General features: G+C 51.2%; 1 protein-coding gene across 1 annotated transcript; it reads right to left on the reverse strand.

Moving 5' to 3' along the window:
• Positions 1-1,204: 1,204 nt before the first annotated feature.
• WSB2 (WD repeat and SOCS box containing 2) lies at positions 1,205-13,672 on the reverse strand (the record flags this gene model as incomplete). Its single annotated transcript, XM_080717993.1, has 8 exons — positions 1,205-1,367; positions 2,340-2,447; positions 2,534-2,644; positions 3,190-3,362; positions 5,276-5,376; positions 7,267-7,398; positions 7,502-7,746; positions 13,485-13,672. 8 exons carry the CDS (start codon positions 13,670-13,672, stop codon positions 1,205-1,207), a joined length of 1,221 nt encoding a protein of 406 aa, XP_080574119.1.
• Positions 13,673-18,507: the final 4,835 nt, after the last annotated feature.

The raw sequence follows: 18,507 nt of genomic DNA on the forward strand, positions 1-18,507 counted from the left end.
AAAATTCCCACTCTGCTACTTGCTTTAAAAATGATTGTTTTTTCTTTCTTAATGGAAAAAAAAAGACGGAGCCAAAACCTTTTTTTTGTCCTTCAATGAAACCCTCATTTTGAAACATTTTTCTTCAAGCAACAAAGGTGGTAGAGGAGATTCCTCTAGTCTCAGCAAGCTGTCCGTTACACTGCCTCCACAGTATTAACAAACCCAAGATGTTGCATTTCCTTTAAAATAATTTAAAATATATTAAATTTCCTAAGGCAGATTCTGTCTGAATGAGGTGTTGATTGGGTAGGTACATGCCACCGAAGGGGAACAGTACTCTAAGGAGCTGTTTTTGTTTCGTGAGGTTGAAAGTGGCCGTGAGCCTGACGCGGTCAAGCAGCGAGCCGGCGTGAGCTGAGGGAGGCCACAGCGCCTCCACAGACCCAAGACAGCTTCACAGGACTCTATCTGCCCACGGCTTCTAGATACCATGGAGAAAACACAGTTGTACCTTAACATCTTTTGAGAAAATACAAATAAATATGATGCTAATAAACGGCCAACTGACAACGCAGCCATCTGACCAGTCATGCAGCTTAGCGGTCATCCTCGTATGGGCCGACGCACACACCTGTCCTCTGCACATGCACACCACTGTCTAAAGGAAAAAGCCGAGAAGTGTCTCACCCAGGAGCCCAGCCCGACTCGGCTGTAACGCAGGTAAACGCCTCACACAACGGATACACGAGAACTCAGTCCCGCTGGTCAGGAGCCGCCATGGAGCAGCCCTGACCGCAGGAGACTGGACCACGCTGCCCACACCACACTGGAGGGGAGACCGGCCCGCGCGGCGTGAAGCCGCTTCCCAGCCGAGGACGCAAGCTTCGCCGCCACGAGGGTGAGGAGCTGGACGCTACTCTTACTACCCAAACACATGGATAACTGCACTTGGAATCAAAACGACTAGGAGTTGGACATCGGTCACTAGTGGACTGAAGACGGGAGGTAAGGCGTCCCGGGAGGGGGGAGCCTGCTGTAAGATGCTTGCACGCGCCACGGGGAAAGGGTCCACGCCAGGCCCCTGGGATCCGGCTGGCTACATTCCATTCACAATCCCGAAGAATTCCATCTCGATCCAAGACCAGATGTTGGGCCTATTCCAGCTGTTCCTTTGCTGGAAAGATTTATCCTGCTACCAAGAGAACAAGATGAGCAGAGTTGCTTAAAAAGTCCTATACGTGAGGAACTCTTTCATCTTCTTGGGGATTGGCAGTGCTAGGACTTGGTAAGTCGTCAGGAAACTTCGAAGGGCTTCCCGGCATAAGTGCTTCAGTGAGGAGAGGACGCGAGGAGCGGTCCAGAACTGGACGTGGCCATCTCGGGTCCTGAAACAAGACAATGTGTTAAGGCAGGCCCTGGGAGGCGTGTCGTCAGAGCAATGGAGTAATGCTTCTCATTCGACCTGAAATGGCAGGAGGGCTCAGAGGCAGGTGCGGCCCGCACCTGTGTCCCAGCTACTCAGGGCTGAGGCGGGAGAGCACCTGAGCCCAGGAGTCTGAGGTCAGCTTGGTCAATACAGCAAGACCTTGAAAACCCTGAAGACAGCCTTCGACACCATGCGTCATCTGTCAGCGTATTAGTCCAAAAAGCAACAGAGGGAAGGGTGCTGCCCACTGAGCCTAGAAGGGGCTCTCGGCCATAGAGAGGTCCCCACATACAGCTGATATCATCTTAATTTGTGTTTCTTTGTAGATCTGGCCCAGTGTGTGGCATGAACTATAGATCCTTAATTATACTTAGGTTGAATAGTAAATGATATATTGGCAGCAAATGAGATATTGACTTTAGGTCATCTTGAATTTTATTTGTGGTTTGTCAGAAGCAAGAAAATTCTAGATTGTTTTTCTCTTAAAAACCCACACAGTAGCCGGGCGTGGTGGCGCACGCTTGTAATCTCTGCGCTTGGGAAGCTAAGACAGGAGGATGGCACAGGTTCAAAGCCAGCCTCAGTTACTTGGTGAGGCTCTCAGCAACTTGGTGAGACCCTGTTTCCAAATAAAATAGAAAACAGGTCTGGGAGTATAGCCCGGAGGTAGAACAGCCCCTGGGTTCCACCCTCAGTACCACACACAAAAAAACCCCTACACAGTAGCCAGGTGTAATCCCAGTATTGGGAGGCTGAGACAGGAGGATCACAGGTTTGCAGCTGGCCTCAGCAACTTGTGAGGACCTCTGCAACTCAGACACTGTTTCAAAATAAAGAATAAGGAGGGCTGGGGTGTGGCTTGGAGGTAGAATGCCTCAACTACACGTATAGTCAGCAGAACCTGCGAGCGTCTGCGGGAGCAGAAACTCACCCTGTGGCAATAACTCCACCGCGCGGGAAGAACGTGCAGCAAAGCCCGTTGGTCATGGGCGCGAAGGCCACGGGCGCGTTCAGCCCCAGGGCCCAGATCCTGAGCAGCCTGCCAAGAGAAGGGACGCGCCTTAGCCCGCCCAGCCAGGCGCGGAGGGCCGGGAGCCACCCGCGGCCCGGGAGTCCTCTGCGTACCTGTCATCTGCCACAGTGGCGAGGTACAAGCCTTCGGGAGAGAAGCACACGGATCTCAGTGAGCTCATGTGGACGTCGCTGTCGTCCATGGCGGGCTCCATCTGGGTGTGGCTGTGGCAGGAAGAACAGGAGGCTAGGCCCGGGGGTCTGCCTGCACCCAGGAGGCCGGGCTGCTGTGGCCCGGGCCCCTTACGGAAACCCTGGAGGCACGGGCGGGGCGGAGGCCGGTGTCTGGAGGGGCTGGCTGGGCCGGAGCACCGCCTTGTGCCGGTTTTCTTCCAAAGTAGGCCAGCCCCACTTGAACGCCACAGGACAAACGGAGTCTTTTTTTAGGCCGAGTTACATGATAATTATAGGACTACCTACTATCTGCTTCATAAATCAACAGGCAAAGGGAGAGAGTAGAGCCACTCTGCGAGGACGTGAAAATGCACACTGGAAATGGCGGCTCACCTGGAGGGCCATTCTGCAGTGGTTAGCAGTTATTAGTAAACAGAAATAGTCACTTTGAGGTCGGTCTCCTTATGTGAATCCCAGTGAGTGCAGCCAGGAGGCTTGACACTGGTGTAATTTCGGCCGCCAGAGATGCCTTTCCACCCGGGACGCCCTCCCGCCCGACTCCAGGCACGGGGCGGCTGGCGGGGACCGGTCCTTACTGCAGCGTGCGCAGCCTCTCGCCAGTGTAGGGGTCCCACATGATCACGCTGGTGTCATAGGAGGCGGTGACGAGCAGAGCCGAGTCCGGGGAGAAGTCACAAGAGACGACGCTGCTTTGGTGGCCCTCCAGCTTCCGGATTAGCGTGTAGGAGCGCATGCTCCACAGGAAGACCTGTGGGCAGGGGAGGCGCCGGTGAGGGCGGGATGGGTGAGGGCGGGGATGGGCCTGGGCGCACAGCCTGAGGCCCCACAGCCAGGTGAGGCCCCTTCTCTCCTCTACAGCTCTCCCAGAACCTAAGAGTGACGGGTCTGAGTCCTCCAGTCATTCAGTGGACAAGGTGGAAGGCGTTCCTTCCTTCCTGGAATGAAATCCAGCCTCTCCCGCTAAGAAATATCCTCCGCTTTTATCTGGGGACAGGGTTTCACCGAGTTGCTGAGGCTGGCCTTGAACTTACCAGCCTAAGCCTCCCCAGAGGGTGCACCACCGCACCCAACCCAGAATTTTGTTTAATAAGAGCAAGTAAGACGGCAACAGTGGCACTGGCTTGGAATTCCAGTACTTGGGAGGCTGAAACAGGGTCACAGGTTCAAGGACAGCCTCAGAAGACAGACTCCTCGACCTAGTGAGACCCTGTTGAAAATAAAAATGAAAAATAGGGCTGGGGTTTAGCTCGGAGGTGGAATGCCCCTGGGCTCACTCCCCATACCACAAAGAGAACAGGCCAGGCCGACCTGAGGAAGGCGGCCGGCTGGAGTGGTCCTCAGGGGCTAGCAGGGAGCGTGCGTTGAGGAAGGACTAAGCCAAGTACTATCTTGTCCTACTGAAACCCAAGGGCTCAGAAGTGACCTTGGCTACCCCACAAAGCAGTAGCACCCTAAGGAGACACTTTACAACCCACACATTGCTGTCTAGGATCACGGGAACCGACCCCAGGACTCCAGCCGAATAGCTCAGCCTGCAACTCAGTCCGAGAATCATTAAAGGTCTCCTTGTCCTCCAGGAAAGAGCTCACTTTCACAGGGCTCCACACCTCAAATGGTCAACCGCAGCCGTGCGAGGTGGCACAGGCCTGCAATCCCAGTACTTGGGAGACTGAGACAAGAGGATCAAAGGCTCAAGGCCAGTCTCAGCAACTTAGGCCCTCCACAACTCAGTAAGGCCCTGTTTCAAAATACAGAATAAAAAGTAGGGCTGGGGGTGTAGCTCAGAGGTAGAATGTCTCTGGGTTCAATCCCCAGTACCAAAAAAATAAAGAAAGTATAAAAAACAGGGTTGGGGCCAGGCATGGTGGCGCATGCTTATAATCCCAGCATTTGGGAGGCTGAGACGGGAGGATCCTGATTGCAGGCAGCCTCAGCTACTTAGGCCCTCTGCAACTCAGTGAGACCCTGTTTCAATATAAAGAATAAAAAATAAGGCTGGGGATGTAGCTCAGAGGTAGAATGCCCGGGTTCCATCCCCAGTACCGCAAACAATAAATAAATTAATTAATTAATAATAATAAATAAATAAATAATAATAATAAATAGGGCTGGAGGTGAGGCTCAGAGGTTGAATACCTGGATTGATCCCAGTACCGTAAGTAAATAGTCATCCCTCAGAAGCACCATCTGGCGAACTCTGGCCTAACTCCCCATCACTCACAGCCATGAAAATCTAACCAGCAGCAGCTGAGTCAAACAGCTCGTTCCTGGGGTTCTAATACTGTAATAGGATTTCAGGACCAAGCTCAGCAATAAGTAACTGCTCATGTCATGATCTGAACTGGAAATCCTAAATTCGTACATTATCAAAGGAAATTTGGACCCAGATGTGGACTGCAGCTGTTAAAATCTAAAGAGTCCAAAGGGCCAGAAAAATGTACAAAGCAGCCTTTCTCCATTTTACAAAAATGGCCCCAGGACATGGAGTCGCCTATTTCTTAGTTTATGGCCACGTGCCAACTGAGGAGGAGCCGTGCAGGGGCCACGGCCCAACAGCACGCGGGCAGCGGGGCCGGCGGCCGGACGGCTCTGGCTTTTACACGCACTCCTGCTACCCCAGACTTCCACGTGTCAGAGACTGGCCCCGGGGCGGAGGCTTACCGACTTCTCCCCGGCCGCTGAGCACAGCATGCTGCAGTCGGGGGAGATGGAGCAGCAGTACACCCACTGCAGGTGGCCCGACAGCACCTGGATCTGCTTACCTGCCAGAGGAGAGAGCGAACAGGGAGGCGCGCTCAGAGCACGGAGCAGGGGGACCCGGACCCAGCAGTGACGGGCTAGTTCAAAAGAACTACGCTAGTGCCGAGGAAGAGCTAGGACAGGCTTGTCATTTCAACGTGTACACAGAAAAGAAGAACAATAAAATGCCTGTAATCTAGCTGTTCGTGGCAGCGTGCGCTGGTAGTCCCAGCATTCGGGCGACTGAGACAGGAGGATCGCAGTTCGTGGCCAGCCTCAGCTACTTCGTGAGGCCCTTTGCAACTCTGTGAGACCCCGTCTCAAAAATAAAGACTAAAAAATAGGGCTAGGGGTGCAGCTCGGAGTTAGAATGCCCCTGGGTTCCATCTTCAGTACCGCAAAAAAAAAAAAAAAAAAAAAAAAAAAAAAAATTCCAAGCCGGGTGTGGTGGCGCACGCTTGTAATCCCAGCATTTGGGAGGCTGAGACAGGAGGATTGTGCAGGTTCAAAGCCAGCCTCAGCTACTTAGTGAGGCCCTTTGCAACTCAGTGAGACCCTGTTTCAAAATAAAGAAAAAAAAAATAAAATAGGAGCTGGGCGTGGTGGCATACACTTGTAATCCCCGCGCTTGGGAGGCTGAAACAGGAGGATCGCGCTGGTTCGAAGCCAGCCTTAGCTGGCTTAAGAGACCCTGTTTCCAAATAAAAAATATATAAAATAGGTCTGGGAGTGTAGCCCGGAGGTAGAAGGTCCCTGGGTTCTATCCCCAGTATCACAAAAAAAAAAAAAAAAAAAAAGAATAAAAAAATAGGGCTGACGGTGTTGCTCAGAGGTAGATTTGCCCCTGGGTTCCATCCCCAGTACCACACACACACACACACACACACACACACACACACACACACACACACACACCTATAATCTATTAACATGATTTTTTTTTTTTTTTTTTGCTGGTCTGGGAATGCAACTCGGGGGCATTTGACCTCTGAGCTACATCCCCTGCTCTATTTTTTTATTGTTCTTTATTTTGAAACCGGTTTTCACTGAGTTGCAAAGGGCCTAAGTAGCTGAGGCTGTCCGCAAACCACGATCCTCCGGTCTCAGCCTCCCGAATGCTGGGATGACAAGTGTGCGCCACCACGCCCGGCCTAACATGATATTCTAATGGCCAGTGAAACTCATTGTTGGTGGCTTCACCTAAATCTACGCCATCAGCAGGGCAGAGTGTGCACAGACCTAACCCTTGGACGGCAGGGCCTCCTTAGGTCCCCAAACGCCCAAGCGCTCTGAAGCACCTTCTTGATTCTCAGTGCGTTCCCCCCCCCTCGAGCTCTGCCATGGTTTCTGCGTGGCCACTCGGAAGCCCTCGGCAGTGAGCAGCGGTGTGGGGTGAGGAAGGCTCCCGCTCCGGGCTCACACGACCTGGGTTTCAATGTCGGCCCCGTGTTGCTGGCGCGTAAGCCGGGTGATCCCATCATGTCTACAGGCGTTGGCTTTCTGAGAAAACCCTAATGCCCAGCCATGCGGTGGGTGAATCAGTGGGAGTAGATCCAGCCCGAAAATCAGATGGAATCGGAGACATGGATTTTCTCCGAGCTCCTGCTTAATGAAAAAGGCAAGATGCAGAAAAAGTCTGAAGAGTATGAGTCCACTTTTGTGAAGCGGTGCCCGCCGCTCCCGGGAATGGCGGCGTGTGCAGGATGATGTAAGAGGCCGAAGCTGACTCACAGCACTGGAATCTCTTTGGTTCCGTGTTTCGTTGGGGCGGGGAGGGTGATTAGAAAGAGAATGTTTAAAAAGGTTCCTCAGGAAGTGATCACAGATCAAAGGCTGGGAAACAGCCTGTAGATAAAAACCTCCAGGAGGCTGGTGCCCCTGGAGTAGCCAAGTCCAGCCACCTCCCTACCTACCATGTCTGTTCAGGTCCCAGATGCGGAGAGTCTTGTCCCTCGATGCAGAGACCAAAATCAAACTGCCGCTGGGCGTGAAGCTGAGATCTCTCACAACATCTTGGTGGCCAGAAAGATTCAGAAGCAGGAGCCCTGGGAGGGAGCAGAGGCGTCGGTCAGGGGAGGGGGCGCCCCCAGGCTGCCAACCAGCAAACCTGGTCAGACAGGCCACCACACGCCTCCCAGGGCCACCTACCTGTCTGCACCTCCCAGATCTTGATCTGTCCGTCATTAAGCCCCGTGGCGAGGATCAGGCAGGAGATGCTGGGCACCTGGGGGTGGTGGCGTGCCCAGAGCTTCCTGCTGGGTGGGGAAGGCCAGGGGCTGAAGGCCAAGCCCCACACGATCTGCCCACAGTCCAGCGTCTTCTCCTTGGGGCTACCCCGTCCTTTCGTGCCATTTTTGCTGCTTCGGCTTTTGGCTTCAAACCCTTTAGGGATGCTGGGAAAGCAGAGATTTCTTAATGAATCCAAAATTGTTAGCAAGTTGACCAACCCATCATCCTGTAACCAAAAGACTTCAAAGTCCTACAACCAAAACTGTTGGCTTTCAGCGAATTCCGGTCTGCTTTCTCTTCCCCTTTGGGATTCGAGTAGCAGAGGCCTTGCCGGCCCTGCAATGGGGTGACCTGCCTTGCGGGCTAACCAGATCGCAGACGTGCCCAGGAGCCACGCGCTTGCTCACTAAGGTCTCTTGGGGTCGGAGCGTAGAAGAGACATGCGCTGTTTTTCCCAAGAGAAAGCGTACTCAGGCTGGAGCTTGGAACCAGGACCCACGGAATGAGAGCCGAAGGCCCAGCTGCTGTCTCCTGCCTCACCTTTACCTCCAGCTCTCTCAGAAACCCTGGTGGAGCAGGAAACAAGCCCCTGTCCTGCCAACAGTCTGTTTGGTACCAGTGGATTCCCGCCTTCACTACTCATGGCTTCCCTGAGGGCCAGCCGGGACAGAAACCAGTAAGCAGGCTGGTCAGCAGACAGACCAGACCGCCGAGGGGCACGCCCGAGCTCCGAGCCCAGCCCTCTCCTTCAAGTCCTGCCTGTGGCGAGAGGTCCAGGAAAGAGAGGCTCAGCCCTGGGTCCTGCCACCAAAGTACGGGCAAGCGGCGGCCTGGGCTTGGCCTGAACACAGCTCACTGCCATGGTGCACAGTATCAGGGCAAGTAAGTCACGCCTTCCTGGGTGACCCTGACCACACTTCCTCTTCCTTCTTTTTTTTGTGGTACCGGGATTGAAGCCAGGGCATTTTATCTCTGAGCTACGCCTCCAGCCCTGTTTTATTTTTTTATTTTGAAACAGTCTCGCTGCGTTGCTCACTGAGGGCCTCGCTAGGCTACTGAGGCTGGCCTTTAACCTGTGATCCTCCGTCTCAGCTTCCCAAGCACTGGGATCGCGGGTGTGTGCCACCATGCTCCGCTTGACAGGGTGCTTCTGAGAACTGCGTCACTGGGTGATTTGGTCCTATGCCAGCATCAGAGAGCGCACGATGGCGTCACGAGGCAACGGAACCCTCCAGGGGCCACCGTCACACGTGTAGTCCCGCGCTGCCCGAGCGGTCAAGTGGCCCAGGACTGTACTACAATCCCTGCTATCGGGGGGAATTCTTTTCTTGAGATAATAAAATCAGGGGTAGAACTGGATTGAGAAGCCAAGCCTTAGGTGCCCTGGGTCCAGTGCTCAACAGATATTCTAGGTTGCTGTGTGCTGGTGGATGGAGACATGACCTCCATGGGAAGGAGGTGGGCAACGTGGGGAGGGGCTGCTGGTGCCAAGGGAGATTCACTGGCATAATCAGCATCACTTGAAATTAAAGTTTCTAAAACCTTTATTTCTGAGGGCAGTACAATTATTTGGTCAATATCAATTATTTTCTCAATATCTAAAGCACTTCCTAAATTTTTTTTTTTTTTTTTTTTTTTTTTGTGGTACTGGGGATAGAACCCAGGGGCCTTCTACCTCAGGCTACACTCCCAGACCTATTTAATATTTTATTTGGAAACAGGGTCTCTTAAGCCAGTGAGGCTGGCTGCGAACCTGCGCGATCCTCCTGTCTCAGCCTCCTAAGTGCGGGAATTACAAGCGTGCGCCAGCACGCCTGGCTCCTAATTTTTAAAGAATGTATAATAAACTGGGGATGGCAGCACATGCCTGTAATCCTTGTACATGGGAGGCTGAGACAGGAGAATCATAAGTTTGAGGCTGGCCTCAGCAATTTAGCAAGGCCCTCAGCAACTTAAGAGTTTTATTTTCAAAATAAAAAATAAGGGATGCTGGGCAAGTGTATAATCTCAGTACTTGGGAGGCTGAAAGAAGAGGATTGTAGATTCGAGGCTAACCTTGGAAATTTAGTGAGACCTGTTTCAATATAAAAAGTACAATCAGGCTGGGGTGTAGCTCAGAGGTAGAATGCCCCTGGGGTCAATCCCCAGTACCATCAAAATAATTTATAAATAAATATATAAGGGGTTGGGGATGTAGCTCAGTGGTATAGTGTTTGACTTGTGAGCACAAGACCCTGGGTTCAATTCTCACCACCACAAAACAAATAAATAAGTAAAAAAATAAAAAAGGGCTGGGGTGTAGACTCATGGTAGAAGGGCCCTGGGTTCAACCTCCAGGGCTAAAAGAAAGAACGTTTAATAATCCTAACAAAAATATAAATATCCCAGAGTCCCCCTGTCAAAGACTTTTAAAAATAACAATTTTTCAAATTATGGAAAATAGAAACACATGGAAAAATCTGGAAATAAAACGTTAAAAATTATCCGTAATCTAAATACCATTCTAACCACAGTAAAATTTCAATGCAAATTTTTATGTTTTATGTATATTCATGTTCCTAAAACATAAATTTGGGGTAATACTACATACACAGTTTATATAGTTTATACAGTTTAATGGCCTGCATCTTTTTCTTTCCTTGCTCTGTGTGTGTGTGTGTGTGCGTGTGTGTGTGTGACTGAGGATGGAACCCAGGGGCATTTTACCTCTGAGCTACACCCTAGCCCTATTTTTTATTCTTTATTTTTAGAAACAGGGTCTCACTGAGTTGCACAGGGCCTCACTAAGTAGCTGAGGCTGTCCGGGAACCCCGATCCTCCAGTCTCAGCCTCTCAAATGCTGCAATTACAATCGTGCGCCACCACACCCGGCTCCATTCTTTTATTTTGAAACAGGGTCTCGCTGAGTTGCAGATGGCCTCACTAAGTTGCTGAGGCTGGCCTCATGATCCTCCCATCTCGGCCTCCCAAGTACTGGGATTACAAGCATGTACCACCATGCTCAGCCTTCCTTTTTTTTTTTTTTTCCTTAATTTTGGGATTGAAACCAGGAACATTCTACCACTGAGCGACAACCCCAGCCTCTTCCCTTTTTAACTGTACTTTTTCTAAATTTTAAAACAAGGTCTCACTAAGTTGTTGAGGCCGGCCTGAAACCTGCAATCCTCCTGTTTTAGCTTCCCAAGTACGAGGATAACAGTGCCCCACCACATCCGGCTTTTTGGTCTTTTTAAAAATAACTTTTCTAGACAACAAATTGTTATCAGACTCAAGATAGATACAAACGAGTCCCTTGAATTCAGAAAAGGAGATCAAAAAACAATGAACAACCTTGACATTACCATTAAAATGACTGCGGAAGGAACTGAAAGTCAGGATTACAAACACACAATAATCTTTGACGGCTGCAAAAATATCACTTGGAAATGCCCGTTTCCTTGGCCAGTCTCTCATCACACATTTTAAGCTAACTCTGATTTTTTTCACTACTGTACAGTGGCTTTCATGCTGAAAACCTGCATGTGTAAACATTGACTCCACTCCGAGATTCCTAATGGCCAGAAGAGGATTTTTAAGGTCTTCGATGCATCAGCCAAACAGCCCTCTTCTAACAACTGTACAGATTCACTCCTCTGAGGCACAGGGAAAAGCCAGAGTGAGTCTCTCCTATGTTCTCAACACAGAGGACTCCTGGGATCAAACATGAGGGCATCCCCAGCAGGCACCAGCTGGGCGCCTCTGACGCTGAGCACCTGCAGTGTCAGATCCCACGCTGAGGGTGCAGTCCCCAAGGCCGGCCCCTGACTTCCAGTGCCAACTGCAAGCCCAGCTGTTTCCCCGGCCTTCTGACCCACTGGCTACCAACAGAGGCTCCTTCCTACGCCCTTCTCCTGGCTCACAGACCTTCGCGAATCACTGTGTTCACAGTTGCTAATTATTATAAAAGACTTGACGGAGGACTCCAATGAACACCAGAGGAAGAGATGGGGAGGAGGGCAGAGCCTGGCATCCTCTCCGGAGGCTCCAGGTGTGGCTGGCAGCTCTCTGAACTTTGTCCTTGTTAAAGGGTTTTTATAGAAGCTTCATGACATAAGGCAGGACGGATTACCACACTGGCCACCAGCCATCACCTTTCAGCCCCGCTCCCCTGGGCGGGAAGGGAAGCTGGGGAGAAAAGCCCCACCCTCTGGTCCTGCCCTGGTCTTCCAGGTGACAGCCCCATCCCGGAGCTACCTGGGGACAGCTGGCCTGTCAAACTCATTTAAAAAGGCGCTCATCACTCTGGAGACTCCAAGGCGTTTAGGAGTTGTGTGCCAGAAGACGGGCCTGAAGACAAGTGTGCGTCGTAGAATTCAGCTTGTGTGCCCATTTCAGCAGACTCTGGCCAGCATTAGCTCCTCGCGAGGCAACACGGTTTCAGACTGAACTTAAAAAAAGCATAAACCTAACATGCTACTGTAAGAAAAGGCTATATAAAACAAATGAGCCAGGCCTGTAATCCCAATACATGGGTGGCTGAGACAGAAGGATCACAGGTAGAGGCCAGCACAGGGTGACTTAGTGGGATCCTGTTTCAAAATAAAAAAGGGAGCCAGGAGTAGTGGCACAGGCCTCTAATCTCAGTACTTGGGTGGCTAAAACAGGAGGATTGCAGGTTCGAAGACAGCCTCAGCAATTCAGCAAGACCTCCAGGACCTCGAAAGAATTGGCTTCTGCCGGGCGTGGTGGCGCACACTTGTAATCCCAGTACTTGGGAGGCTGAGACAGGAGGATCGCACAGGTTCGAAGCCAGCCTCAGCTACTTAGTGAGGCTCTCAGCAGCTTAGTGAGACCCTGTTTCCAAATAAAATATAAAATAGGTCTGGGAGTATAGCCCGGAGGTAGAAAGCCTCTGGGTTCCACCCCCAGTACCACTAAAAAAAGAAAAAAATGGCTTCAAAAATAAAAAGGGCTGGGGGCTGTATGATTACATGAACCAATTAAAAATCAGGGGAAGGGTGCAGCTCAGAGGTAGAACACCCCTGGGTCCAATCCCTAGTACCCCACACACACACAAAAAAAATAAAGGGCTGGGAGTATAGCTCAGTGGTAGAACCCCCAAGGGTTCAATCCTCAGTACCACCCACCCCTGGAAAAGAAAAACAAAGACCCCCAGGAGAATAGAGGCTGTCTGACATACTCCAGGGTCCTTGGCTTCTAACTCAGCACTAAGCAAAGAAACGCTGGCTGAATAAACACACAGTGCGGCCCCGGGAGAGAGGAGCAGCGCAGGTGCGGGGCCTCGGCCTGGCCGCAGAGGCCGGACGCTGGGCTTGCCTACCCCAAGGAAAGAAAACCTCAGCACCAGGAGCGAAACTAGGTCAACAGCGAAAAGAAACGGTTCCAATTTCAAAATGGGCGAAAAGATCTGAATAGGCATTCTCTAAAGAAGTCTATGAAGAGCCAATAAGCCCATGAAAAGGTGTTCAAAGGCTGGGCACTTGGGAGGCTGAAAGAGGCGTATGGCAGGTTCAAAGCCAGCTTCGGCAACTTAGTGGGACCAGCAGCAATTTAGCAAGACCCTGTTTCAAAATTAAAATAAAACAGGGCGAGGGGTGTAGCTCAGAGGTAGAATGCCTCTGGGTTCATTCAATCCCAGAACCACCAAAGAAGTTTTTTCAATTATAGTTATGGCTATACAACTCTGAAAAACCACTGTATTGTACAGTTTAAGCTGGTAAACTGTATGGCGTAACATATCGCAATAAAGCTTTCTGCAAATTCCCTTATCAACCCCTGAGCTTTCAGCCCTCATCCCTCTGCGCCCTCTTGGGCAGGGAGGCCCTAAGGAACAGGGAGAGCTTGGGGGAGCGCCCGGCGGTCAGACCACTCCCTGGTTCCTCTGGATACAAAGAATACTTACAACTGTTCCTCCAGGGGCCAGGGGATCAGCTTGACGATGCAGTGTCCTTGAGACCAGGCGAACCAGGAGCCGTCCGGGGAGAAGGCCACGCTCCAGGTCTCGCAGCTGGACTTCCAGTCAAATTGGTGGGGGCGCCCGGGCTTGAGTTCAGCCAGCAGCAGCGGCTCCTCTGGGGCGGGAGACAGCATGCTTCAGAAACACACCCTCTCCCAGACTGCCCAGGCCGTCTTCCAGGACTGCGGGAGCACTGCAGATTCCCAGAGGGAGTTGTCGTTTAAATGACCGGGGTAGTAACAGCAGCCGCAGGCCACATTCCATAGAGGTTACTCATCCCAGCCCTCCCAGCTGCCAGTTAACCATGAGTCAGTCACCTGTGGGTGCGCGAGCCCACTGGATGGACGCCACATCTTCCCGTGAATGCCTGCGCTACAGGAGGCTGGGAAGTGGCCAGGCCAGGATGGCACCCGGTGGGGCACCATGGCCAGGATGGTGCTCTCAACAGCCCGGGCTGGCCTGCCAGTGCATAGGAGCCCAGTAATCTGCGAGTGGGCAGGTAGAGAGGAGAGGAACTGGAACCCCAAGGCCCCCGGTCACTCCAGCCCGCCCCAGCACCCACAAAGCCTCCAGAGCCCTGCCCCTGCTTGGCACTTACTGATTACGCCTCCCCTCCTATCTCCCCTGGCCAGCCTCAAACCTTCAAATCATCTAACCAGACCGTTTTCCTGCCCCCAGAGACACTGCCAAAGCTGAAACACACCACCCGGCCACCTCATGGTCATCAGATACATTCCAAGGCGCCCACCTGCCTACATAACAGAAAGGGCTGAGCCCAGCCCCACCCGGCCTCCCAAGTCTCCGGACATTCAAGTTCACACCTGGCTCAAGCTGTTTCTGAGAATCCATCCCACCTCGATTTACCAGCTGAGTCCCTGCCTGTCTTTCTTTCCTATAGAATTTCAACCTGGTTTCTCCCAGGCTGAGCACAGGACCTCTCAGCGGGCACCGCACCTGTGCTGCGTCTGCAGCGACTACACACGCCCTGTCTCCCTCTACTCCAGAGGCTCCTGGCCCGGGAGGCCTGTAGGTTAAAGGCCCTCTGGGTGGGGGCTTGGCCACCGTGATTGTGATACACAGCAAAACAAACGCTGGCTCCCACCCTGAGTGAGGGCAATCCCTCAGGTGCGGGGCCCTTCGGGTTCAGGCCTTCATTCATGGCTAGTACCAGATAAATAAAAACAAATTAGTATCCATTTTTTTGTGTGTGGTGCTGGGGATGGAACTGAGGGACATCCTTGAGTGATACCCCCCCCCCCGGCCCTATTTTTAGTGTGTGTGTGTGTGTGTGTGTGTGCGTGTGCGTGTGCGTGTCTAAAGATTAAACCCAGGGCCATTTTATCTTTGAGCCACACCCTGAGCCCTATTTTGTTCTTTATTTGGAAACAAGGTCTCACTAAGTTGTGGAGGCCTCACTGAGTTGCTGAAGCTGGCTTTGAGCTTGCGATCCTCCTGTCTCAGTCTCCCAAGTACTAAGTTTACATGCCCCGCTTAGACAGTAAACAGCCTATATCGTGTGTGTGTGTGTGTGTGTGTGTGTGTGTGTATTTTTCTGCAGTACTGGGGATTGAACCCAGACGCATTCTACCTCCAAGCTACACCCCCAGTTCTAGCTTTATTTATTTATTTATTTATTTATTTATTTATTTATTTATTACAGGTCTGGGGATGGAACCCAGGGACATTCAACCTCCGAGCTACACCCCTGCCCTATCTTTTAGTCTTTATTTTGCAACAGGGTCTAAGTTATGGAGGGCCTAAGTAGCTGAGGCTGTCCGTGAACTGCGATCCTGATCCTCCGGTCTCCCAAATGCCGGGGTTACAAGCGTGTGCCACCACGCCTGGCTTATTCGTGTGTGTGTGGTGGTGGGGGGGGGGGGTTTACTGGTATGGAACCCAGGGGCTTTCTACCTCCAGGCTACACCCCAGACCTATTTTATATTTTATTTGGAAACAGGGTCTCACTCAATTGCTGAGAGCCTAAGTAGCTGAGGCTGACTTCGAACCTGCGCGATCCTCCGGTCTCAGCCTCCCAAGTGCTGGGAGTTAAGCCTGCCTCACCACACTCGGCCTTATTATTTTTTGAAACAGAGTCTCACTAAGTTGAAGACAGCCTCACTAAATAACGGAGGCTGGCTTCAAATCTGCTATCTTCCTGTCTCGGCCTCCCAGGTACTAGGATTATAAGCATGTGCCACTCCGCCCAACTTATTTTATGTATTTTAAGGCACTTTATAAAGTCTTCTTATAGTTTGATCTTGATGGAATCAAGATGTATTTTTTCAGCTGATGACTTCTTTCTTGTGTGTGTAGCCCCAGGACTTGAACCCAGGGGCCGTCTACTGCTAAGCTACACCCTGGCCCTATTTTACATTTTATTTTTAAACAGGGTCTCCCTAAGTTGCTGAGGCTGGCCTTGAATCTACAATCCTCCTGCTAACTTTTCATCTAGTTAAGTAGGCAGTAACTCTTTTGGGGGGTTTCTTTGCAGTACTGAGGATCGAACCCAGAGCCTCCACATGTTGGGCAAACACTACACCACTGTGCTACGTTCTTTTAAATTTTGGTTTGCTTTTGTCTTGAGACAGGGTTTCGCTAAGTTGCCCAGGTTGGCCTTGAACTTCTCATCTACTTGGCCTCTGCCTCCCAAGAACCTACAATAACAGGCAGCACCTCCCTCACACACACACACACCCTTCGCAATCGTATCTTTTCTGGGTAGCACCTAAAGGTAACGAATCCATAGCATCTTGGATTCAATTCAACAGACGGTACAGATGCATATTTTTTTCTGGTATATGTATTATTGGAAAATTCATTTTTTTTACAAAATTGATTTTGCTGAATATTTGGTCTTTAAATACATTTTTAATAAATCTCATCAAGCCTTTGTGAAGAGAACATTCATTCCTCGAGGTCTTGTGTGGAAATCTAGGTTTTAACTTATTACGCTGTCTGTCCAAACAGGCATTTGCGGGTTTTTTGTTGTTTTTTTGTTTTTGGTGGTACTGGAGTTCCTGGAAACCCTTCTACCTCCAGGCTATACTCCCAGACCTATTTTTTTTAAATATATTTTTATTAGGAAACAGGGTCTCTTAAGCCAGTGAGGCTGGCTTCGAACCTGCGCTATCTTCCTGTCTCCGCCTCCCAAGTGCGGGGATTACAAGCATGCGCCACCACGCCTGGCTCAAACAGACATCTGTGACAGGTAATTCTTCCTAGAAAATGTGTACGAGTGATTCTTCCATTGACACAATCACGCTTCTGCAGGTGTGAATGGTCACGTGATAAGGAGCCCACTGATACCTGAAATCCCTGACAGGTGCCTGATGTCACAGAGGAACTGGCCGACATTTTTCTTCCATCTCATTAACCCTAGAATATTATCCTCTGGTGACATAAACCTCAATCAGCAAGGCCTTCTTCTCCACGCAGCCCAGGGCTTCTCAGCTGGGGGCAGTCCTGTCCCCTGAGGGCCTGTGACAACATCCAGAGACATTTTTGGTTGTCACAACTAAGAGTGTCACATCTAGGGGTAGAGGCCAGGGGTGCCGCTGGACATCTTAGGACGCACAGGCCCCAAACGTCAACAGCGCCCAGGCACATTAGTGCAGATGCGGTTAAATATTAAACGACACGGACTCATCTGGCGGAGCGTTGCCAACTGACCTGAATGCAAACGTCTTCATCCCGTCCGGATGCTGCCCACACTTGGTTATTTGGTCCACACCAGGCAGCATCCACCCGACAGCACAGGGCCTCCGGGCAGTGCCAGAGGGGCCCTGACTTCCCTGCCTCCCAAGCCCATTAGCAAGTGCAATCGGGTCTGTCTCCAAAAGGTTCCAACCCTTTCCATCCACCTCCAAGGCCACCGCTCGAATTTACGCAGCGCATCTGGCTTGCGAGGCAGCCTCCCACTGCTCTCCCCCGACCCCAGCCGTGGCAGTCAGCGTCAATCACTCTTAATATAACACTCAAACTCCTCATCCTGCCCTCAAGACCTGCATCACCTGACCCCTGACTGTTCTGTACCTCTCCTCTCCCTGCTTACTCCAGTAATATGGCTTTCCACCTCTTGACAGTGCTCCATCGGCTCTGACCTGAGGGCCTTTGCACTGGCAACTCCCAGAGCTCTTCTCTGCCCCCAGCAGCCCCTTCATATTTCCCCACTTTTCTTTGCATCACCGTTTGATGATGCGTCTCCCTACAAGGATGTCCACTCCCCACAGGGACCTAAATTCAGCCCCGTGCGATAGCAGAGTTCCTGCTGGAGAAAGCTTATCCCAAACACTCCACACAGAAAATCCCCTGAAACACCAACCTACCCAGAATTTGCACACTATTTCTGTGACTTAGGGATTTAATCTCTTGCTATTTCAGGTCCAGGAAACCAGGAGCTAAAAGAAACAAGAACCCAGTGACTCCTGCCCGCTGGAGTCTGGGCCCGAACTAAACGCGGCTACTGGAAAAGAAAACCGTCATTAAAGCAGAAGGTGAGCGAGGAACGGCGGAGAGGCCGGCTTCCTGCTTGGCTCTGCAACCGCTGCGGGTCAGGGCTTCCTCTCCTTAATTGACAAACACCGAAAAATACTTTTATATGTATTCATTGAGGAAAGGCTCAATGAGGCCGATTCTGAACGTATACATCACCTCATGCCCTTTTTCGTGTGTGGTGCGGGCCCTTAGAAACCCACTCTTTGTAATTTTCTTTTTTCTTGGTGGCACTAGGAATTGAACCCGGGGCATTCAAACTCTGAGCTCCACCCCAACCCCTTTTTATTGTTATTTATTTACTTATTTATTTTGCAGTACTGGGGATGGAACTCAGGGTATTCTACCTCCGAGCTACACCCCCCAGCCCTATTTTTTTATTCTTTATTTTGAAACAGGGTCTCACTGAGTTGCGAAGGGCCTCGCTAAGTAGCTGGGGCTGTCGGCGAACCGTGATCCTGTCTCAGCCTCCCGAATG

Source organism: Muscardinus avellanarius (genome assembly GCF_963383645.1).
Source record: "Muscardinus avellanarius genome assembly, chromosome: 21".
NCBI classification, from domain to species: Eukaryota; Metazoa; Chordata; class Mammalia; order Rodentia; family Gliridae; genus Muscardinus; species Muscardinus avellanarius.